Genomic DNA, 25,330 nt, shown 5'->3' with positions numbered 1-25,330 from the left:
AGGATTCCTCTGTAGATTACAGATAGTCACTGAGGGCCCCAGCAGCTTAAGCTGTCAAAAAAGGTTTTAACTCGGGTGAGGACCTGAAAAACTGAAGAAGTGTACCATGATGGGGAACAACAGTGGCTTGGGTTTGCATTCCAGCTCCTACACACAACAGATTTCACAGACATCCAAGATCATATGACTGTTTCCGTACATGCTCCACGTTGTCTACGGGTCAATCCTCTTTCTACATACAATACATCAATATTCATAATTTTTCTCATATGATTTTAAAGTACTCGGAGCCAGCAACCTACCCGTCCTCTGGGCAAAATGGCCCCTAGGGACAAGCGGGAATGACAACCTGCTCGGCCAATCACTGGCTGAGATGTAGAAACAGAGAAGATGGCAAACGACTGTAGTTACAAAGTGGTATTAGGACACACCTTATAGAATTACCCTATAAAAGTGACTGGCGACTGTGTATTTGTTTACTTTATGTTGTTTAGATTATTGCTTTAGACATATGAAAAACAATATATAACAATTAATATTAGCCTTTATGAGCCTTAAAGGGGTACTCCGCTGCTCAGCGTTTGGAACAAACTGTTCCGAACGCTGGAGCCTGCGCCGGAAGCTCGTGTCGTCATAGCCCCGCCCCCTCATGATGTCATGCCCCGCCCCCTCAATGCAAGTCTATGCCCCGCCCCCTCAATGCACTATAACAAACCCCATCCTCATGTAATCACCTTACTACTAGGGTGACACACTGTAACGAACCTCCTCCTCATGTAATCTCCTTACTACTGGGGTGACACACTATAACAAACCCACTCCTCATGTAATCGGCGTGATGGATGTCACGCCCCCTCCCATAGACTTGCATTGAGGGGCAGGGCGTGACATCATGAGGGGGCGGGGCTATGACTTCACAAGCTCCTGACGCCTGCTCCAGCCTTCGGAACAGTTTGTTCCAAATGATGATCAGCAGAGTACCCCTTTAAAGGGGTACGGGGGGAAAAATGCACATAAATCAACAAAGCAGTAAATTACGTCTATGCCTTCTAGTACTTATCAGCTGCTCTAGAGGAAGTTGTGTAGTTCTTTCCGGTCTGACTACAGCTCACTCTGCTTAGCAAATCTCTACTGCTTCAGACAGTTCCTGACATGAACTCTGTAGTATACAGCAGCTGATCCGTACGTACTGAAAGGATTAAGATTATTAAAAATAAGTAATTTACTGAGCTGTATAACTTTCTGTTCATTAAAAAACATTTTTTTCCTACCCACCCCCTCAATGCAAGTCCATGGGAGGGGGTGTGACAGCTATCACAGCCCCTCCCATAGACTTGCATCGAGGGGCGGGGCGGGACGTCATGAGCTCCCAGCGCCGGCACCAGCGTTCGGAGCAGTTTGTTCCAAACGCTGAGCAGCAGAGTACCCCTTTAAGGATTTCTCTTATTTTGACCAAAAGGGCACATAGAATGTAAGAATGAAATAACGGAAATAAATGTTATGGTGAATACTATTATTTAACAGTTTTAATACACAAAGGAAAGGAAAAAAATAGTTTTCTGACAATACTTTTCAGTAAAATCCCACATGAATAAGGGTTTTGTTGTCGACTGAAGGACAACTGGGAATAATGGCAAGGAAATCGAGTTCTCTGGGAAAAAAATTAAGATGGGGAATGTCTTGAGAAGAAGTTCATGTGATTCAAGGTTAAGAACTCATTTTTCTGGCTCCAAGGTTTTTTTTGGGTATCACCACAGTTTGACTCCAGAGCAGATGATGAGGGTACTAGAAAAACACCTGACACAGTCAAGGTGAGCCGTACCCTTTTATAAAGCGCTTTGTAGTATGGAAAGTGCTAAGACCAAACAAAAAGAAATGAAAAAAATAATGAAATTAATAATAATGGTAAAAAAAGACATTGCAAGTCTGTTTCTTCTTCCAGTAAAGTGCTGATGACAGAAGTAGGTTGGTACGTGTTTATGCTACTCAGCAGGAATGAAGGTGTCCGTGCTTCTCCACACCCGGTCAGGCCCTTACATGGGCCCATGACGGGCTTCATATTTTGCCAAAATGTTTTTACATTTGCCCAGCTCTTTCCGCAGGTCAGCAACCTCCAGCCGTAAGGCAGAATTCTCCTTCTCCAGGAATGAAGCTCGGATGGCAATCTGGTTCTCCTTTAGCCTGCGCGCGTCTCTTGATCTCTTGGCAGCCATATTGTTCTTTTTACGCCTTGCCCAGTATTTTTCATCCTGCTCATTTGTTCAAAAACAAAATGGAACATGTTAGATTTTGGGATACATGGGAAAGGAAGTGACAGAAAACATGGAATAGGGGGCAGCTATAATATTGCTGTAGCTACACGGGTCCCAGCCACTATAGTATAATTATGCTAGCACAGAAGACAGGACAGCACTCACCATACAACGTAGCTTTATTCAAGCATTCCAATAGTGACAAGCGGGTGGAGGAGCGGGTGCAGTGGTGGAGGCGGGGAGCTGGACCGGGACAGACTGTTTCACGCTTTCACGGCGCTTCCTCAAGCCGGCATGCCGGCTTGAGGAAGTGCTGTGAAAGCGTGAAACAGTCTGTTCCGGTCCCAGTCCTGCTCCCCGCCTCCACCACTGCACACGCTTGTCACTATTGGAATGCTTGAATAAAGCTACGTTGTATGGTGAGTGCTGTCCTGTCTTCTGTACTAGCACTATATATTGAATTGTATCAGGCATTGCACCGCCGCTATCAACTGCAGTCTGGATGTTACTACCGTACTCCTCCATTATTTACATCCACGCAGCCTTAGTCCTGTATGTGCCGGACCACCTTTCCTTCTCCCAGTTTACTCTATAGTATAGTCAGCTACATAAAAAGTCAGGGTTATAAGAAGACAATACAATGGTGGAATGACTTGTGTGCTAGGGAGGATAATATCACTCTATACTGAATAAACATGAGATGTAATTATGTCAAGGGGTAATCCCAAGATTGAAACTTATCACCTACCCACAGGACTATAGGTGACTATAAGACTTCCAAAGATAACCAAGTACTTCGGATGTCCCATAGAGAGTGAACAGAGTGGAGGCTGAGCATATGCGTTGCCACTCCATTCAACCTGGTGAAAAGGGACATCTATTCTTGTGATCAGTGGTAGGACCCCCACAAATCATTTAGTTATTACCTATTCAGTGGATTGGTGATAACTATAAATCTTAAAGGGGTACTCCACCAAAAAAACATCTTATGCCCTATCCAAAGCTTAGGGGATAAGATGTCTTATCACAGGGATCCCGTCGCTGGGGGGACCCCTGGGATCTCCAGTCCTGCAGCGGCAGCGACCAGAACATGGAAGCTTGGAGCTTCTGCATTCATGATGTCACGCCCCCTCTATTCTGGGGTGCCCCTCCGGAGATAGCAGGGGTCCCCAACTGCAGGATCCCCGTAATCAGACAACTTATCCCCTATCCTTTGGATAAGGGATAACATGTTTTTCGGCCGAGTACCCCTTTAAGTAATCCAAACTTCAACAGGACCAGTTGACTATAATGGGGCTTCCTGACTCTTACCCAACAGACAATGTTGGGGGGACATGTTGGAGTTGTTCTCAGAGAGATAAGCTGCTTACCCCTTCTCTCACCATTGAAAACTGGTGCTGAATGTCCATTGGGGTGTGGGTTCGGGATTGACTGCTGTCGACCAAATACACAATTAAAAATGAAAAGCAGAGGTGCTCCATATGATGTCAATGGGACACAGGATCATCCTAATGAACGCTTTATTAACCACAATGCAACGCGTTTCTCTGCACATGCATTGTGGTTCATAAAGCGTTCATTTGGACGATCCTGTGTCCCGTTGTCATCATCCTGGTCAGCGCAGGCCAGCTCCTGAAAGCCCTCCTAAGTCTTGTCCTACTCCTTGGTATACAAATACATCATTATCCGACAGCTATTAAATGTGTATGGCCACCCTTAAAAGGAGGGTGCCCAGGCGTTACTTTGGCAGTTGAGACTAAGACATCCAAGGTTTGTCATGATGACCCCTATTGTAGTATGATATAGCAGACCTAACACTTCACTTGACTCTGTTCAGCATGGAACATGTGGATTCTTCTGCTGATATGTGTCAGAATAATCTTCCCAGTGTAGACATACAGTATAATTGTATTATATTCCTATATGTTGTTGTATTCATTATTATCCATTAACATTGTTCACCATTGACACAACAAGCTTTCAGCCTTTAGAATAGTGCAAATGCACGGTGACCAGCAAAGCATTTCTCTCTCCAATCTGTAGGACCGCGTCTATCACTTTGACACCCCCCCACCCCCGGTCCCCACCACTACCACCACCGTCTTTGGTTTCACTGTTCTCTATTTTTAGTTGTTTCCCGTGAAGCAATGAATTATGCAGTCACCTGAGCCATGTCCATCTTTATTTGAACAAATTGCAGAAGTAAATCTTTTAATCCCAGCCTGCTACATCCAAGGATGGTAAAACAAGGTCACGTGGCCTCCAGAGGCGATTGACTGGCTTAATCTCCTTACCCTGTCCCTAGAATCAAACCGCCAATCACCCGGCTGTAATAGAAGAGCGCGTCGGGATAAAGTAGTCCAACAATGACCAGAACGACTCAAGTGATTAGAGCAGAAACGGAGGCTCCTTGTTACATTGGCCGAGACACTTCACTGACTCATCGGGGGAAACGATAAGATCTCATTAGCATCTCCTTCCCTTATTGCAGCCCATGAATTGATGTTGTTCCAAAGGGATCGGTTTCACATCACAGTTAAAGGCTACGTCAAGACACATTTCCGAGCGTGTACCGCTCACGTGTAAGGATTAAATCTTAAGCTGCGAGCCATTCTGGGATACAGTGTGCCATTAAAGAGACGCATCTGTATTTGAAATTGTCTAAATTAAAGAGGTCACAGTAAGCTTCGACTATGTATACTGGAAATACTATACAGGGTTCACACTATGGAATTTCTGGCTCGGACTGCCCAGACAATGTCTGTGGAGCAGAAATTGGTGTGAATGGGAGTGCGGAATCCCATAGAAGTCTATGGGCTTTAATTTATGGCAGAATTCCGCAAACGGAAATTCTGTCGTGTGAATAGACTTTATATCCAAAACCAACTTACTAGAATGAAAACAATCCCATTAAATACACCAGAACCCTACAGATGGGGGACTCTTCCTTTGGAGTCTTCCTTCTGGTGGAGAGCTTATTTGCATATTTTTTTTGCCCCAAGAAGCACTGTCTCTATACACCGCTGGGTCTCTTCAAAGGGAACAAGCACCTCCCCCCACCCCCCACCTACTATTCTGTTAATACAGTACCTGTCTGGAGCTCTACCTAAGCCTAAAAAACAGCCTGTTCTTTATTTTCGAGCAGGTGAGTTATTAGTAATTTTTTGTATTTGCTATATTGGATTGATGTATGGCCCACATTAAAAGTGTGGCCCATATGTGTGTCTTTACCATGTCACTGTCTTTACAGCCGTTGGCTGTCCGGGCATGCCGGAAGTTGGAGTTGGAGGCACCCTGGTTGAAAAACACTGGGTTAGACTATCTACAGGACTAAGAAGAATTCTTAATCACTTATCATGTTCACTATACTCTCCCCCTTCCATAGACATGAATGGAGGGGGCGTGGTGTGACCCCACGAGGGGCGTGGCCGTGACATCACAACCACTGGCGCAGGAACCAAGCGTTTGTTTAGAACGCTGGGTGCTGCAGGAGATCGCGGGGGGCCCAGCAGCGGTATCCCTGCGATCAGACATCTTAAGATGCCTAGCAGCGGAGTACCCAGAAAGATTATCAGAATTAGGGTTATTTAGTTTAGAAAAAAAAAAGGCTTAGGGGAGACCTAATAACTATGTATAAATATATCAGGGGACAGTACAGAGATCTCTCGCATGACCTATTTATACCCAGGACTGTATCTATAACAAGGGGTCATCCTCTACATCTAGAGGAAATAAGGTTTCTACACCAGCACAGACGGGGGTTCTTTACTGTAAGAGCAGTGAGACTGTGGAATTCTCTCCCGGAGTCGTTGGTCATGGTGAACCGGTAAAAGAATTTAAAAGGGGTCTGGATGCATTTATGGAGAATGACAAAATTACGGGTTATGGATTGTAGATCGGGACAGAAGGTTGATCCAGGGATTTATTCTGATGCCATATTTGGCGTCGGGAAGGAGTTTTTACCTCGAGTATGAGGGGTTTTTTTTTGCCTTCCTCTGGATCAACTCAGTAGGGACTCATTAGGGTTATAGGTTGAACTTGATGGACTCTGGTCTTTTTTCAACCTTATGAACTATGTTGCTATATGTTACTATGTGACCCCTTTAAATGTCTGTCATAGAAATCATCTTGTAGTACATGCATCTTTATACACTCACATATTCAATCCTGAACTACATGAAGTGGCATCAAACATACTATACAGGTGAGTTGAATTGTGCAAAATGGGAAAAAATTGTAGATCTCGTCCTATATTCACTGCTTAGGTTCAAGTTTTGTATCTCATTCAGGCGCTTTATTTTTATCCTGGCACTTTTTTTACCTGAAAATAATGCCACAAAAACCTCCCCTCTAATTTTATTTTATTTTTTTTCAAAAATAGTGGGTTTTAGTCTTCCCGTTTTTTTTCCCTTTGGCGTTTTTGTAATTCTCTCTTCATGTAACTTAAAGGGGTACTCCACTGCTTAGCCTTTGGAACAAACTGTTCCGAACACTAGAGCCGGCGGCGGGAGCTCGTGATGTCATAGCCCCGCCCCTTCATGACATCACGTCCCGCCCCCTCAATGCAAGTCTGTGGGAGGGGGTGTAGCAGCTGTCACGCTCCCTCCCATAGACTTGCAGTGAGGGGGCGGTGCGTGACATCATGATGGGGCGGGGCTATGATGTCACAAGCTCCCGGCACCAGCTCCAGCGTTCGGAACAGTTTCTTCCAAATGCTAAGCAGCGGAGTACCCCTTTAAGGCTGTATTCAGACCTCTGTCATCTGGAATTGTAACGGAATTTAATGATTTACGTGAAGATGGGATTGGAACAAGGAAACACTTCCTAAAACAATGGTTTGGTTAAGGTTTCCTGCTTTCTCCTGATGGAACCCAACGCCGCTCTTGGCACTTCATTTTAGCCTTTACTACGGTAATCTGAATGCAGCCTATGGCAGCCTACTACGGCAATGCAGTCCGTCCGGTGGAAATTCTGCCTGGATATTCCGCAGTGTGAACCCAGCCTTAGGGTCTATTCACACGGCAGAATTTCCGCTTGCGGAATTCCACCTGAAATTACAGCCCATAGACCTCTATGGGATTCCACACTCCCATTTACACTTCTTAATTTCCGCAATCGGAAATTCAGAAGTGTGAATGGGAGTGCGGAATCCCATAGAAGTCTATTGGCTTTAATTTGAGGTGGAATTCCGCAAGCGGAAATTCTGCCGTGTGAATAGACCCTAAGGCTGGGTTCACACTGCGGAATATCCAGGCAGAATTTCTGCTGCACGGACTGCATTGCCATCCCCATAGATGGCAATGCATTTCTGAGCAGATCTCTCAAAAGATCCAATCAGAAATGCATTGCTGTCTATGGGGACGGCAGTGCAGTCTGCATGGTCCTAGTGCCGCTTGCTCAATCTCTGCCAGAAAATCTGCCCGGAGATTCCGCTGTGTGAACCCAGCCTTGGACTAACAAGCCCATCTTGTGCACCGTTTCCAACTTACCTTCAGATCATCTGGTATGAAGACCTTACGCGCCTTCTTAATCATTGGCTGAGGCTTTAGCTCTTCGTCTGAAAACTTGCGTTTCCTAGGGTCAAACATTTCCTGACCTGGGATGCTGGACAAGGCAAGATCTGCTGGGTCTGGCTCATATCCTACGGCCACTTGGATGGTCTCTGGATCTATTGGGCTTGGGGTGTTGCGGTTTGCAGGCAAAATCTGACCTGAAAGACAGGAACCAATAAAATTACTTTGGATTTAATTCTTTCTATGTAAAATTATGGGAAAAAAATACTTTGTATACTTAGAGTAGTATTAACAGAAAATGCTGTAACAATTTTTATACTAAATACACAATTTACTAAATATATATAAACTAAAACTGACAGCAATGTTATGACTTGTGAATGATATATACAATATATATATATATATATGTGTGTGTGTGTGTGTGTGTGTGTGTGTGTATATATATATATATATATATATATATATATATTCACGTGTTCACTTCGCTGAATAGCATAGACTATATAAATAATACACAGAACCTTGTCTTCCCGGATTCTCAAAGTGCTCTGCACATCTTATTACGATACACTTAACAAGGCTGCTGTTCTATTTTCTACCATGTTGCTATGGGATATTCTCCAGTCAGAAAATATACACTTCTGATATCCTTCTTTATATACTTTACTTCAATTTAAATAATACATTTATTAAATAAAATAAATAAATATATTTATTTAGTTATTTTTCCTTATACTTCTTATTTGTCTTAACTTACAAAAACACATTATATATATATATATATATATATATATATATATATAATAGATGGCAATGGGAAATGCATACGCATGCATAGGCACAAGCAGCCCATTGTTGAGTGTACACCAAATATAGTGGTGTACACTTAGCAATGGGCTGCCTATGACTAAGGTCGTACTGTGACAGAAATGCGTCAGGCACGACAGACTATTGGATGTATTGAACAATAAAGGATTAGGCTTTTTAAGAAACATCCGTGATGGATTTCCACCTCTCTACTCAGCATTAACCTGGTTTAAAAGGGTACTCCAGAGGAAATATATATATATATTTTTTAATCGACTGCTGTTTGCCCCAGACGAAGTTGTGTAGTTCTTTTCTGTCTGACCACAATGCTCTCTGTTGACACTTCAGTCCATGTCAGGAACTGTCCAGAGTAGGAGAAAATCCCCAAAGAAAACCTCTCCTGCTCTGGATAGTTCCTGACATGGACAGAGGTGTCAGCAGAGAGCACTGTGGTCAGAGAGAAAAGAACTTCAAAAAGAAAAGAACTTCCTGTGGAGCATACAGCAGCTGATAAGTACCGGAAGGGTTAAGATTTTTAAACAGAAGTAGCTTTCTGGCACCAGTTGATTTAAAAAATGCATAATGCTAGCAAAATACAGACGCATTTTACCTCCATATGACGGCTGCAAGTCTCAGTTTAAACGGTGCTGTCAGTTTTGCTCATAGGCTGGGACTTGCGGCTGTAATACGGGTGCAAAAATGTGTCTGCTTTTTTTTTTTCCCCCCACAGCTCTATGATTGGAAACTTCTGCGAGTTCCACCGCACAACACGAATTATTACAGTGTCGGCCAGCAGAGGGCACCAGTCAGTTACGGCTCAATGAGCTGAACTGTCATTAAACAGCTGAAGATCCTGATTAAATCCCTTTTATTCTGGAGGCAGCAATCAAAGCGAAGGGGAGAGAAAGCCGCCTGATTAGGGAGTCGTCCAAGAGCCTGATTGGCGTGACTCCGAAATTTGCCAGCGACAGAAATAGCTTTGATGAAAACACATGATCACTTCAGAGATTGGATACATTTGATTTAATCCTAGGTTAACCCCTTCTACACCACAATAAAGGCAGCTTAGGTGCCAGGAGACAGATCTAGACACAGTAGATCCAGTGCTTGATATGGAGAATGCTGCCTGCGCTCGCATAAAAAACGGGCGGAACTTATCAATAGAAAAAACCTTTTTTTTTGGGCAGAAATTTGTCACTTTTCCTGTGAGTTGCAAAAAAAAAAATGTGCAACGTGTGTGCACCAATTTTTCCGACGTAAGCGTCGATAAATTCTTCCCCTATGACCTCTACATTTGCTGTATTAGAAAATGTAAATATACAACATATGATGAAGAGCGGGGTTACGTAGGAGGTGAGGTATCTCAATACAGGGTGCACATTTTATTTTATTACTTATTTACATTACTTTTTCTGCTTGTATCTCTGCTCTGCCATGTATGTGTTTTGTAATTGTTTAATAGATTGTTTTACTATTTCATTAAAGGGGTACTCCGCTGCTCAGCGTTTGGGACAAACTGTTAAGAACGCTGGAGACGGCGACGGGAGCTCGTGATGTCATAGCCCCGCCCTCTCATGATAACAAGCCCCGCCCCCTCTAAAATTTGGTGTTATTGCTCTCACACTCTCTAATACTGGTCAATGGAGGTTAAAGGGGAACTACCGTGATGACAACTTATTCCCTATCTAAAGGATAGGGGATAAGTTGCCTGATTGCGCGGGGTCCCGCCGTTGGGGACCCCCGCGATCTCGCATGCAGCACCCCGCTCTCATCAGGCCTCTGAGCGAACATCTCTCCAGGTCTTGTTGATATTCCAAAGTACTACTGTATGTCTCTGGCATAGCCTAAAAGTTTCCCCCATGGCACTAAGGACTGATTGTTTAATGCTATATGTGAAATTTCTACCATTTTGTCCATGAATCCACGTCTCCTGGTTTAGCTGAGGATTTCAGGGCAGTGTAAAAATGTTGTTCAAATCTTATTTGCTGGATCCAGTCATTCGGGGTGGAGCAGCTAAAAGCAGTTCACAATCCTAATTTTACTTTGTAATCCTCTCTAATGTTAAGTCTTTACATACAGGAACGGGGGCTGCACAGCAGACAGGAGCAGGCAGACAGGTGGCAGATTAGACAAGGCTTACAAAAGGGCACATCCAGAGAGAAGCCACCGTTCAGTGAGAAATCAGTGGGTCACATGTCCGAATTACATCCTGGCTATTTGGCGCCCGTTGTGGTGCCAATGTTGTAATCATCCGCTGGGGACCCCCAGGATCTCGGCTGCAGCACCCACCTGTTGCGGCTTCCGGCAGCGCTTGAGGCTCTCATCCTAACGCCTCACGATCACGGTGACGGGAGATCGTGATGTCACGACTCCGCCCCCGTGTGATGTCATGCCCTGCCCCCTCAAGGCAAGTCTATGGGAGGGGGTGTGGTGACTGACGCAATCTGACATCTTATCCCCTATCCTTTGGGGGCGCTTCTGAGTGGGAAACCCCCTTCACAGCTTTTTGTGAGCTTTTGGCAATAAAGTTATACTGATAATGTTAAAAAAGTAAATTAACTGTTTAAAAGAAATCACTATTTTTCTAAGTGTTCTCCACCTTAAGGTGATTTTAGTACTTACCTGCCAGAACTGGGTATTTCCTGTTGGATTTTGTTCTCTACACATCCCACATAAGAATTGTGAGAAAACCGTCACACACAGGTACAGACACTATATTATGAACTACACTAACTTTACAGCCCCTGTAGCATAGTCAAATAAAAAAATAAAAAATCCTGGAATACCCTTTTAAGTATGATATATTAATATGTTATTTGTTGTTGGTTTTTTTATATTTATAATATTCCTTCAATTTAAATGAGTAAACAACTGGATTCACAGCTGCAGTTTTTGGTGCACAAACTTACTATGAAATACCACACAGTAATTTGTCTACGAGGCCGGATCAGTAATACCTGTCTCGTGTATGTTGCTATGTCATTTTATATCTGTTTCTATATTTGTCCTTTCAACACGTGCCCCATCGTAGTATCCATTAAGCCGAATCAAGGTAGTACAGGATAGAATAGAATACGATGACATGGTGATAACACAGAGTGCGTCAACTGTAAAACAAGGACATGACTACATCGGTCAAACAAGAGTTTAACATCCTATTATACCTGGTATTTTTAAAGGGGTACTCCGCTGTTAGACCTCTTATCCCCTATCGTTAAGATGTCTGATTGCGGGGGGCCCGGAGCTGGGGACCCCTGTGATCCCCCCTGCAGCAGCCCGGTACCTCAGCAGCCTGGAGTTAAGTTTTCTCCAAGGCTAATGACGGGTGGTGCAGGGGATGGGGAATCGTGATGTCACGGCCCTGCCACATCGTAACGTCACGTCTGCCCCCCCTCAATGTAAGTCTATGGAAGGGGCATCACGCCCCCTCCCATACACTTGTATTTAGGGGGTGGGCCGTGATGTTACGATGCCCTGTCCCCTACACCGCTCGTCATCAGCCTCGGAGAAAACTTAGCTCCAGGCTGCTGCAGGGGGTATAAGATGCCTAACAGCGGAGTACCCCTTTCAGATCCTATTTTTAGGATTCGGATTTTACTGGTTATGTTCGGTAAGGCGGATGTGAGATAGCAGGATCGAGCTGAGAAAGCAGAGAAGGCTGCTTCACTTACTGCAGCCAGTTTTCTGAGGCTTCAGTAAATTAGATAGCATTATTTTGTCTTTGGCCACATCCTGGCACGTGTTAAGCCTATGGAACTAGAGACGTGTATAGAACATAAGTAAGCTTCTTTCTCCTTTGCTTAGATGAAGTATTATGATATAGTAGGTAGGTCTCTGCTCATATGGAAAAGAGCGTATGAGGCGTCATCACCTTATCTCTGTAGGTCACGTCTTCATGCACCATATTTTATTCAATAATACAACTTGAACAAATTCTGTTTTCACTTTCATTCAACATCTAATTTGAAGAATATCAGACAACTACCTGGTATTTGTAGAAGCATTTTATAGGTATAACTCCCAACCTAGAGATGGTCTGTTTTTTCTCCTGCCTTCTGCACGAGTCCTTCCTCTTCATTAAAGGGGTGGAAAACTTAGAATGACTTCTATTAAATAATCTTTACCGTTCCAGCACTTTTTAGCAGCTGTATGCTACAGAGAAAATTCTTTTCTCTTTGAATTTCTTTTTTTGTCTTGTCCACAGTGCTCTCTGCTGACACCTCTGTCTGTGTCAGGAACTGCATAGGGGATTTTCTCCTGCTCTGTACAGTTCCTGATACAGGCATCAGGTGTTAGTCAGCAGAGAGCACTGTGGACTAGACAAAAAATAAATTGAAAATGAAAAGAATTTCCTCGGTAGCATACAGCTGCTAAAAAGTACTGGAAGGGTAAAGATTTTAATTGAAGTAATTTACAAATCTGTTTAACTTTCTGGCACCAGTTGATTTAAAAATTCTCCTTCATTCAATAATAAACACCATAAAAAAGCCACCTGTAATCCCAAACTTTAAAGGGGTACTCCACCCCTAGACATCTTATCCCCTATCCAAATGTCTGTTCGCAGGGGTCCCGTCTTTGGGGACCCCTGCGATCTCCCTGCTGCACCCAATATTTTTTTAAGAGCGTCGGGTGCAGTGTCAGAGCGCCGCAGGCTCGTGACGTCACGGCCACACACCCTCAATGCAAGTCTATGGGAGGGGGCGTGACAGCCGTCATTCCCCCTCCCATAGAATTGCATTAAGGGGGCATGGCCGTGACGTCACAAACCTCCGCCCCGCATCTCCAATCATCCGGCACGGAGTGAAGTTTGCTCCATGCACCAGATGTCTGGGGTGCCACTGCCGAAATTGCGGGGGTCCCCAGTGGTGGGATCACCGCGATCAGACATCTTATCCCCTATCCCTTGGATAGGGGATAAGATGTCTAGGGGTGGAGTTCCCCTTATAAAAAGACAGGAATTGGCATATACCTAATTTTTCTTCACTATAAACTTCAGCAGCACATGACCCTTTCCATCTCGGGAAACCTCTGAACTCCATTTCTGCCCAAATCTCCCTTTTCCTACAAGTTGAAGATTCATTTTTGTCATTTTTAGATTTTGTTGAAAAGCCAATAAATACAATGAAAGTGGATGACACGTCAATAAAACCCCATCCATTCTTCAACAAATGAGGTAGAATGTCACGTAGCAAACGTAGCAATGTAGAGTTAATATAAGGGCTAAGATGTAGGTCAGAGTATGCTCCATTTACTTCAATAAATTCCGGAAAATGCCACTCAGGCGCTGTTTAGGAAGTCTGATCCGTAAAGCTGAGACATTTGGGATAAGTCTTGTTATGAAACACGGTTTGTACGGCAGAGGACAAGGGGAGCTAGACATAAAAAACAAAAAACACACAGTCCGATTGTGTACAACAACGAATATCACAAAAGAGTCTGGATAACGGAACTGACTTGTTTTGCCTTTATTGTGACCGTCTGTTGGAGAAAAAGCTAAATAGAATGGAACGTACATGAAATGAGTTACATTTTTGGTTCAGATTGAAATAATTGATTAAAGTTATAAATTCATTGTACAAATATTGTCAGAATGTAATGCTTTGTGGAAATCATTGGGGCGCCTTGCGTCACTGTAATGGGGTAAATTATATGTTGGGTTATTATTATTATTTATTTATTATCAAATACTGTGAAGAATATAAAACGATAGCTAAAATGTATAGATAGAATTTGCTTCTAAAGTTGAATATTAGAATTATGAGCCTGCAGCTCTACAATATGACTGGTACCTTAGGACATGAAAATGCATTAGGTTGGCATGCCCCCTGCCATAGACTTGCATTGAGGGGGTGGGGCGTTGATGTCACAAGCTCCCGGTGCCGGCTACAGTGTTTGGAACAGTTTGTTCCAAATGCTGAGCAGCGGAGTACCCCTTTAAAACCAGACTCACCATACAATGCCACGAACAGTCCAGATCTGCAAAACGTTTCAATGGCTGGAAGAACCGACCAATCAGAATGGACATATCACTGGTAAAACTCCTGTATTACTGAAGTGCATGCACTGCCTGACTGTACACTGCCTGCTACAGTACAGGGAGGTACTACATGTTCTGTACCACTCTTTACCTTGGCCAGGGTTAGCTGCTCCTTTGGACACCAGGTGAGGGCGGCTCCATTTTACTTTTTTAGGACACTTTTTTATAATAAGAAAGAGCTGCTGTAAGTATAGTAAGTAAATAGTTTTTTCGTTATCTACTTATTTTTCTTTAATTCTCACGTTTTTCTATTTTTGGATGACATTTTGGTGGCTTCAGAACCAATTACCAGGTTTCCATAGAGTTATAATCTCAACATACAATGGTCTCAACGTACAATGGTCGTCCTGGAACCAATAAATATTGTAACTTGAGGGACAATACAAAGGGTTATCCATACAACCTTGACGCAACTCCAATAGACCTAAATGGGACATTCCAGCCAAATCCATTGATTTAACATTGTACTTTTGCGCATGTCTCGGGCGGTTTTGGTAGTGGTGTCAACATTTTAACCTATGCCCTGCCGCCCGAGCCCTCACTAGAGTTGCGCTTTAATTCCATCAAGGTGTGCTTCCTATTAAAGCCCCCCATGGATGTGTAGTCAGCGCTGAACTTGTACTTTAAGGCTTTGGAACAGGCTTGCACTTTGAGCTATGAAATAATGAAATACTCTATAATCCTCTATAATGCAATATAACTCTGAGGGATATAAGTGAGGACTGGCCCGAGGAACCAGAACATGTTTTTTAAAGGGGTACTTCACTGGAAAACATTATTTATTTATTTTTTTAAATCAACTGGTGCCAGAAAGTTAAACAGATTTGTAAATTGCTTCTATTTAAAAACATTAATCCTTCCAGTACTTATCAGCTGCTGTATGTTCCACAGGTTTTGAATTTCCTTTCTGTCTGACCACGGTGCTCTCTGCTGACACCTCTGTCCATGTCAGGAACTGTCTAGAGTACAAGAAAATCCACATAGCAAACCTCTCCTGCTCTGTACAGTTCCTAAAATGGTCAGTGGTGTCAGCAGAGAGCACTGTGGTCAGACAGAAAGGAAATTCAAAAAGAAAAGAACTTCCTGTGGAGCATATAGAAGCTGATAAGTACTGGAAGGATTAAGATTTTTAAATAGAAGTCATTTATACATCTGTTTCATACAACTTTCTGGCACCATTTGATGTTTTCCAGGGGAGTACTCTGGCAAAAAATAGCTTATCCCCTATCCACAGGATGGGGGATAAGTAGCTGATCACAGGGAGTCCAACCGCTGGGCCCCCCTGTGATCACTGGGATGGGACCCCGGCGCTCTCAGTGAGAAGCGTGTGTCATCTACCAGTAGACGGCACACGCTCCATTCATTTCTATGGGAGCGCCGAAAACACCCGAGAGCTATATTCGAGTCTTTTTGGCACTCCCATATAAATGAATGAGTGCGGCCTGCAGTCCTCAAGGTTCGGGACCCAACATACGTTCATACGTTGACCTTGAGATGTGTCATAAAAGTTAGATTGACGCTACCACTCGTAGATAACACTACGGACCTCTTTATTTATTTATTTATTTTTTTTTTTTTAAGGATGATGTTTCCGATTATAACAGTCCACAGCAAAACCAGCCATTATGCCACTAGTCAAAAACTCTCCAGTTTCCATGGAGACAATGAAAGTAGAAATTTTCCCAGACAAATGTTCAGCTTCTTTTGAAAAATTAGTTTGCTGATAAACTTCACAATCTTTTCTTAACTCCTTGTTTGCCAACACTGTTGGATATCCTGACTGATGGAAAAAACCCTCCTGGGGGAGACTTATCAAAACCTGTCCAGAGGAAAAGTTGCTGAGATGCCCTTAGTAACCAATCAGATCGCTGCTTTCATTTTGCAGAGGCCTTGTTAAAAACGAAAGAAGCGATCTGATTGGTTGCTATGGGCAACTCAGCAACATTTCCTCTGGAGAGGTTTTGATGAATCTCCCTCCCTGTCTTTTATATACCACTAGCTGAGTACCCGGCGTTGCCCGGTTTTTCCTTCATAATCCTTGTTATGGAGGAAAATCAACAGAGGAAGCTTTTGACTTCATATCCCGTCATCATATATTGTTGTCATATCCCAACCCCATATCCCGACCTCCTATCCCGTCCTCCTATCTCGACCTCCTATCCCGTCCTCCTATCCCGTCCTCCTATCTCGTCCTCCTATTCCGACCTCCTATTCCGACCTCCTATCCCGTCCTCCTATCCCGACTTCCTATCCCGACCTCCTATCCCGTCCTCATATCCCATCCTCATATCCCATCCTCATATCCCATCCTACTATCTCAACCTCCTATCTCGACCTCCTATCTCGACCTCCTATCTCGACCTCCTATCCCGACCTCCTATCCCGACCTCCTATCCCGACCTCCTATCCCGACCTCCTATCTCGTCCTCCTATCTCGACCTCCTATCCCGACCTCCTATCCCGACCTCCTATCCCGACCTCCTATCCCGTCTTCCTATCTCGTCCTCCTATCTCGACCTACTATCTTGACCTCCTATTAGCTACAAATATCAAGTTCTCATATCTTCTCACCAGTATCAATTCTCCTTACTGACCATAGAAGGTTGATTTATACCACTATATCTACGCGTACATAAAACATGTATTCAAGCATTGAGTTTTAGAAAGTGTTTTATATATGTGCAGCATCAAGTCCAACTCTTACGGAAAGGTCTCAAAGAAGATGAGGAGAAAAGGACCCTCAAAAGCAGAAGACAACCTGACCTTTGCATTAAAAGTGAATGCCACATATGTTTTTGACAAAATTTGGTTTCCAAACATTTCCGCAGGGATCAGTGTGGTTACACACAGGTTAAATCCATGCGTACCTTTCATCAAAAAAAACTTTTGATATATTATAGATTAATGTATGCAGAATAACTTTCCAATAGCATGTTATTAAAAAAATATGCTCCTTTCTATTTAGCCTTTTTTTTTATTTTTACTTTTTTTATAGATTTCAGACTCATGCTGGAATCCTAAATCTCAGACTGCAGCCGGGACACAAACAAGCTCAGCACTGCTCCCGGCCATGGACTGGTAGGGAGACACTTAGTGGTCATTTTTTCAAAGGGGAAAATTAATCAGAAAGAAGCATACGTTTTAATAACATGCTATTGGAAAGTTATTCTGCATACATTAATCTATAATGTATCAAAAGTTTTTTTGATGAAAGGTACCCTTTAACTAAGATCATTCACAAAAATCACTATGGTTTATAATGCTTGTCAGAAGTATCCTGAACCCCTGGGATCATAAGTTTATTTCTGCCTAACCCCTAAATAAAGAAATAAAATTGGATCTTCAAGGCATTAACTAAACCTATAATAGCGCAATTTACTTTTCATTCCATAACAATTATTTACCAATTTGCCTTCAGCTCCTGATCTATTTAAAGACAAGCGTCCTATAATCGCACTGGGTATACATGATAACAGTCTCCACTTCACTCCATAACTTGGGCAACCTTGAAGCTCCAATCTCTTCACATATGGACTTTTCCCATCATCTTAGATAATGATTACTATAAGCCGAAATAAACAATGTATTCTCCAAAATAAAAACATCTCAATTTCAAAGCCATAAATGTCCTTTTCTTTAGAAATGTCATCCATCCAGCGTCCGCATAAAGCCCTGTTATGGTTATATGGCGGTTATGACTGGTCATGTGTCACTGGTCACAGAAGGAGTCTATATGTCTTATGTATATGTCAGACACTCTTCTCTAGTGTCTAGTACAGTGTTTTTCAATCAGTGTTACGGCACTTACGTAACACTGTCTGCAGCCCCATTCTACAAAACACATAGGAGAACGGGGAAAGGAGCGGAACTAAAAGCAAGTGCCTCAAAGGGAGAGGCCCTACATATAGTGGGAGGGGCTGCCTACAGGGATGGTCCTACCTACTGGGTTCACTGGGGGGGGGGGAAGGGGGTCCTACCTATAGGTGGTTCTACAAACAGGGAGGCAAACTACCTGCAGGAGGTCCTACCTACAGAAGATTCTACATACAGGGTGGGCAAACTATTTCAGAAGGTCCTGCCTACAGGGGGGGGTTCTACTTACAGGGGGGGCAAACTATCTGCTGGGGGTCCTACCTATAGGTGGTTCTACACACAGGGAGGCAAACTACCTGCAGGAGGTCCTACCTACAGAAGATTCTACATTCAGGGTGGGGAAACTATTTCAGAAGGTCCTGCCTACAGGGGGGGTTCTACTTACAGGGGGGGGGGGGGGGGGGGCAAACTATCTGCTGGGGGTCCTACCTATAGGTGGTTCTACACACAGGGAGGCAAACTACCTGCAGGAGGTCCTACCTACAGAACATTCTACATACAGGGTGGGCAAACTATTTCAGAAGGTCCTGCCTCCGGGGGAGGGGGGTTCTACTTACAGGCGGGGGGGCAAACTATCTGCAGGGGGTCCTACCTATAGGTGGTTCTACAAACAGGGAGGCAAACTACCTGCAGGAGTTTCTACCTACAGCAGATTCTACTTACAAGGTCCTGCCTACAGGGGGTTTCTACGTACAGGGGGTGGGGTCCAAAATATCTGCAGGGGGTCCTACCAACAGGTAAAAAACAGAGGGATAGGTAGGTTTCATCCTGCAGTCATACTCTCTTCTGTCTGTCTCCGACATCATGCACTTTGTAGATTGACAGGTAGTAGAGAACAGATGGAAGGGAGTATGACCATTGTTCTCAAATGATTTACATAATGTTAAACTTGAAGGAAATGACCGAAATAAATATTATTTTGCTATTTTCTAGCTACTGCCTTTAGGCTCTATTGGCTGAAAAGTATGATGATCACAAGTAAAAGTGTGTTTTATTATATAATTTACAGTCTGACAGCCCTGGAGCGGAGAATGCTTCTATGGTTGCCTTCATAGCCACGGATCTACTGCACCCATAAAAATAGACAGGTCTTCTTTAAGAATATCTAAGTAGATTAATGGATTGACGGGTGGCCTTAGCTTCGACTCCATATCCAGCATGAAGTTAAAAAAAAATCTATACAGCAAACTGAACTTTGCCCAGTGTAGACTTTTTCAGCAAATGTATTTGTACCTTTCCCCATCATCCATTTATCTAAGCTCTGTTACTTGTTATTAAAAAACATCTTAAAGCGTAATTAGGTCCCTATTCAGCATCTGAATCCTTGTGCCAGGCAGGGATCTGTACTGAATATGGATTCCGCACCCTGTGTAGACCAATTCCAGGTGCTACAGGGGTCCTGTGGGATCGGGGATCACAACACCTGAGAAATCTCTGTGCAGACACCGAAGCAGCAAGGTATGCTAGGAGAATTTAAAGGGGTACTCTGGTGGAAAACTTTTTTATTTTTTAAATCAACTGGTGCCAGAAAGTTAAACAGATTTGTAAATTACTTCTATTTAAAAATCTTAATCCTTCCAGTACTTATTAGCTGCTGGACACTACAGTGGAAATTATTTTCTTTTTTGGAACACGGTGCTCTCTGCTGACATCACGAGCACAGTGCTCTCTGCTGACATCTCTGTCCATTTTAGGAACAGTCCAGAGCAGCATATGTTTGCTATGGGGATTTTCTCCTACTCTGGACAGTTCTTAAAATGGACAGAGATGTCAGCAGAGAGCACTGAACTTGTGATGTCAGCAGAGAGCTCTGTGTTCCAAAAAGAAAATAATTTCTTCTGTAGTATTCAGCAGCTAATAAGTACTGGAAGGATTAAGATTTTTTTTATAGAAGTAATTTACAAATCTTTTTAACTTTCTGGCACTAGTTGATAAAAAAAAAAAAAAAAAAAGTTTTCTACTGGAGTACACCTTTAACTCTTGAAAGTTTTGTAGGACATATGGACATCATAAAAGGAGGATCCCAAAAGACCAGACTGTGCTATGTTTTTTTTTTACAACTGTCTTTGAAGACAATCCCATTAAAGAAAACCTGTCAGGTCCTCCAAAAACTGTATAGGCCCTGTGTAGCAACTCATAAAGCACCTCCATTATGTCCGTGTTTCCTAACCATTGTGCTGCAGCGTGCGCGGAGCATGCTGGGAGTTGTAATTATGGAACAGCTGGAGCTACGCTGGTTAGGAAACTCTGGTCTACTGTATGTAACAATCCACTAGTAAGGCTCCTACAGACAAGTGTATTCCATGAGGGGTTCTGCAATGAATACCGAATAAGTGATAGCGGTGGAGTCCGACTTCTTGGGCCTTCTGTAATCTTTAAGGGGTACTCCACTGCTCAGCGTTAGGAACAAACTGTTCCTAACGCTGGAGCTGGTGGCGGGAGCTTGTGATGTCATAGCTCCGCCCCCTCATGATGTCACGCCCCACCCCCTCAATGCAAGTCTATAGGAGGGGGCATCAAGCACCCTTCCATAGACTTGCATTAAGGGGGCGGGGCTATAACGTGATGAGCTCCCGGTGCCGGCTCCAACAGTTTGTTCTAAATGCTGAGCAGCGGAGTACTCCTTTAAGAACAGGAACAGAGTCTTGACTTGACTTGACTGCACTGGACCTCAGGAACTAAGAGCATAGAAAAAGAGAGATTGCAGCCCCTCCCCTGGTTATATAGGGAGCTGTGCAAGGAGCCCATAGGTCACTTGGGGGGGACACCTGGTCACTAGTGCCTCCTGGGTAACAATCACATGGTATAACAATTAAAGAAACAATACATTATTAATATCACAACTTACATACACAGGGGGTAATGCATAAAGGGGGCCCTGATAACATGATGAGACTCTGCCTGACAGGGCAGAAGAAGTACGGGGAAACACCATTCCGTACTGGGCCACCACACATAATTAATTGTATATGCATTACATGACAAGATACACATATGCGGGGGGAAATTTAGTCCTATTATGACCCCTATAACTTTTTTATTTCTCCTTATACGGGCCTGTATGATGGCTTATTTTTTGCGCCCCAATCTGTAGTTTTTAACAGCACCATTTTCATTTAATGGGACTTTTTGATCGCTTTTTTTTTTTTATTAAGCTCGGGTACTAACTACATTTCCCAGCATGCCCTGATACAGCTTGTGACTCAGTAACTGCCCCAAACGAAAAGTACAATTCCCAGCATGTTGGACTATATAGTAGTATATAGTATAGGTCAGTGTTTCCCAACCAGGGGTGCCCCCAGCTGTTGCAAAGCTACAACTCCCAGCATGCTGGGAGTTTTAGTTTTGCAACAGCTGGAGGTACTCTGGTTGGGAAACACTGGTATAGTATATGGTAAAACATTCCGGGAGTTGGAGGGATGGTTGGAAAAATACCGACCATTGCATGCAGGGCGGCCAAAATACCGGCTGTGCCAGTAAAATCCGGTGGCAACCCTAGTCCCAGCAGTCAGCTCCCCCACAATTATATAACTTGTATTTTTAGGAGACCTCCTTTAATTTGAGCCATAAATGTCAGTAACCTAACATTCACTCTAAGATGTTCCTACCAGACAGATTCTGGCATCTGCATATGAACAGACGTCTATTGTTCTGTAGAATCCACAAGGAAACGCATTGCCGTCTACGAGATGGCGCATTTTCCAGCAGTCCTAGCGCCCACCGGATTAGTAAAATATGTGGAATGTCTGCACATGTGAAACCGGTATTTAAACTGGTTTACCGGTAAATTCTATACGTTTTGGGCATCTATACACAGCTAATATCTCTATACGCTAATTCAGCTATGTGCAGGACCGCTGACAAGGAAATGAATGATGCGATAAAAGTCTTGGGAATAAATTCCAACCATCACTTGCATTTTTTTCTTATATCCGCGCAGCACTGTACTTTTTCAGATTCTTTAAAAATAGAATGTTTTCTTGCTCGAGGGAATGCAATGTTTTGTTTTTTATTGCTGTCAGTTTATTAGTATTTAACGTTCATTGCATTCTAAAGTGAAGCTTCATTTTGGGACCATGTTAATGGATCTCACCAGTTTCGTAGATACGTTTTTATCCACTACAGCCCTGGTATGTAATCTATGGAAAGCCATAAATCATTAAGAATGATCTATCTGTGTTAGAAAGATTTTCTTGAAAAAGATGCAAAAAGAAAATGAGGCGGCACTCACCGGTTCCATTGCAGTGTTTTAATATCTTCAGTGCAGTGTCACATAAAAACAGGGGAACAACAACGCTGTCGTTCCTCTGTTTGTATGTGACACTGCACTGAAGGTATTAAAACACTGCAATGGAACCGGTGAGTGCCACCTTATTTTCTATTTGCATTATTGGACTTTGTACACACTATGCTCTTGAAGCTGAGCTCCAGGGAGGAGCTTAAAGGGGTACTCCGGTGGAAAACATTTTTTTTTTTATCAACTGGTGCCAGAAAGTTAAACAGATTTGTAAATTACTTCTATTAAAAAATCTTTACCCTTCCAATGCCCAGTGGTCGGACCCCCCCCCCCCCCCCCCCCCGTGATCTGACACTTATCCTCAATCTTTAGAATAGGGGGATGTGTTCTTATATACCGGAATTAATATGGGGCAAATATATATATATACTAACATGAAGAAAAAAAGAATATGTCTGCACTCACCATAATATTCAAAGACATTTCATGCTTTATTGTAGCCGAATTTTAACGAAAAAAATCAAAAAACATATTCACCCGGGGTGCAGGGAGGGAGAGCGGCTACCAGACGGTAGCAGGAGCGTATCAGAAGAACGACAGTGCGATTTCGCGTGGAATCGGATGATGCATCTCTGACGTCATTCTTCTGATACGCTCCTGCTACCGTCTGGTAGCCGCTCTCCCTCCCTGCACCCCGGGTGAATATGTTTTTCGATTTTGTTCGTTAAGATTCGGCTACAATAAAGCATGAACTGTCTTTGAATATTATGGTGAGTGCAGACATATTCTTTTTTCTTCATGTTATTTTATTGCGGAACTGCCTATTCCTGCTAGAGTCTTTCACCCTATATTATCACGTCACCGGGATATGATTTAAGTGCTTGCCAGAACTCTGCTATATACAAGTGTTGTAGTGCCCATCCCTCACTCTGTGTATTTGGATTTGAGAAAGACCAGGAGAGCTGGTTGAAACGTCGCTGTAACTTTCACCTGGATATGGAATAAATACACTTTTTTTGCACCTATTTGGACTTGTGTGCTGCAGATTTCTACCAATTTTTATTTGCATATGGACCACTGATCGGGGTCAGGTTCTGGGATCACCAAACTTGTTTTCCCTTGGAGTGCTGCTTCCTTACTGATTTTTGGATATATATATATATATATATATATATATATATATATATATACCCTCCTGTCACACATGTAAATATAACCTAAAATCTAGACAAAAGCAAATCCCGAGGCGAGCAAAGGAAGCGTCTGTACTTGGATTGGGAACTCACATATGATCCTGTACTCAAGCTGATTGGAGATTAGTGAATAAAGCGAGAAAAGAAAACCGGTTTACTTCGACCAGATTAAGATATTTACTCTGCACCAAAGGACTACGAAAACTCCATCAGGCTCTGTGAAAATCATTCACGTACAATAATACATTGCAGTCTCGGTTGGCTCCAGACACAAAGGTTCTTCATTTCAGACTAATTGTTGCAGAAAATTTGTCTGATTCCGCATACGGCACAATCACAGACCTCTTGGCTGCATCTCTCCTTAAATGGTTCCATGCGTATAAAAATACCTACTGCCAAGTGAAAAGGCTCATATGAATCTATCAGTAATGAATTCAGGATCGGGCTGGATGGAGACTAAACAACAAGATATTGGTAGAGAAAGAGCTGGATCTGGGGATGGGACCATTGTAAAGAATTTGTTATGATAAGGTGGTGTATCTCATCCTTTCAATTGTGGGTTCGATACATTTGACCTACAGACCGAATGGCCTGGATTTACAGAGCTGTTCCTATTGGTCATTTTCTCTCAGTTGCCTGGGAGCCACATGGGGAATTTTGTGGGGAACCATTATGACCATTAGGCTTATAAATACCTCATTTCGGCACCATATTCAAACAGTAAGTGTGATATTGTTAGAGGAGCACTTCACTGAGCTGTAGTGCCATAACAGTCTTAGGCTAAAGGAAGAATGCATCAGAGGTTATATTGGAAGTTAAAATGGTACTCCGCTGCTCAGCGTTTGGAACAAACTGTTCCAAGCGCTGGAGCCGGTGCCGGGAGCTTGTGACATCATAGCTCTGCCCTCTCATGATGGCACACCGCTCCCCCTCAATGCAAGTCTATGGGAGGGGACGTGACGGCTGTCACGCCCCCTCCCATAGACTTGCATTGAGGGGGCGGGGTGTGACATCATGAGTGGGCTATGAGGTCACGAGCTCCAAGCGTCAGCTCCAGTGTTCAGAACAGTTTGTTCCAAACGCTGAGCAGTGGAGTACCGCTTTAAGCCTAGGTAGCCCCAAGCGAGATTGCTGGTGACTGCAATGGCAGGCAAGAAAGTCCAAGGAAGATTGACACCCAAATAGGGCTGTGTTTACATCTGCTTGATTTATCGGATTCTTTGTTGCAGAATCCATTCAAATAACCGTACAAAATAAAGATATAAGTAACTTTTGTCTAATTAAAATCCAGTAACATTACGGACACCGTTAAAGTCAATGGAGTCTCTCGGGATCCATTGGTGTCCATTATGCAGGAGATTGCTCTGTTTACTGCTCTTGAATGGAGTCTACGACACAAGCCCTAAATGGAGCCT

At 43.2% G+C, this 25,330-nt stretch overlaps 1 protein-coding gene across 2 annotated transcripts in view; it reads right to left on the bottom strand.

Moving 5' to 3' along the window:
- Nucleotides 1-897: 897 nt before the first annotated feature.
- The window catches only part of HLF (HLF transcription factor, PAR bZIP family member), a 40,030-nt gene continuing 15,597 nt past the window's right edge, over nucleotides 898-25,330 (bottom strand). Inside the window, exons 3-4 of one of the 2 annotated variants that reach the window (XM_056549752.1) lie at nucleotides 7,742-7,962; nucleotides 898-2,249 (exon numbers count right to left, since the gene is read on the bottom strand). In XM_056549752.1, coding sequence (XP_056405727.1) covers nucleotides 2,034-2,249; nucleotides 7,742-7,962 — 437 coding nt within the window. In that variant the 3' untranslated portion in view covers nucleotides 898-2,033. Of the gene's footprint in view, nucleotides 2,253-7,741; nucleotides 7,963-25,330 lie in introns of both variants that reach the window. The other variant, XM_056549751.1, reaches the window with a different exon arrangement.

The sequence above is a fragment of the Hyla sarda genome, chromosome 13 (genome assembly GCF_029499605.1).
Source record: "Hyla sarda isolate aHylSar1 chromosome 13, aHylSar1.hap1, whole genome shotgun sequence".
Taxonomy (NCBI): Eukaryota; Metazoa; Chordata; class Amphibia; order Anura; family Hylidae; genus Hyla; species Hyla sarda.
Note: the sequence above shows the minus strand (reverse complement) of the source record. Positions and strands in the feature narration are given on the sequence as shown.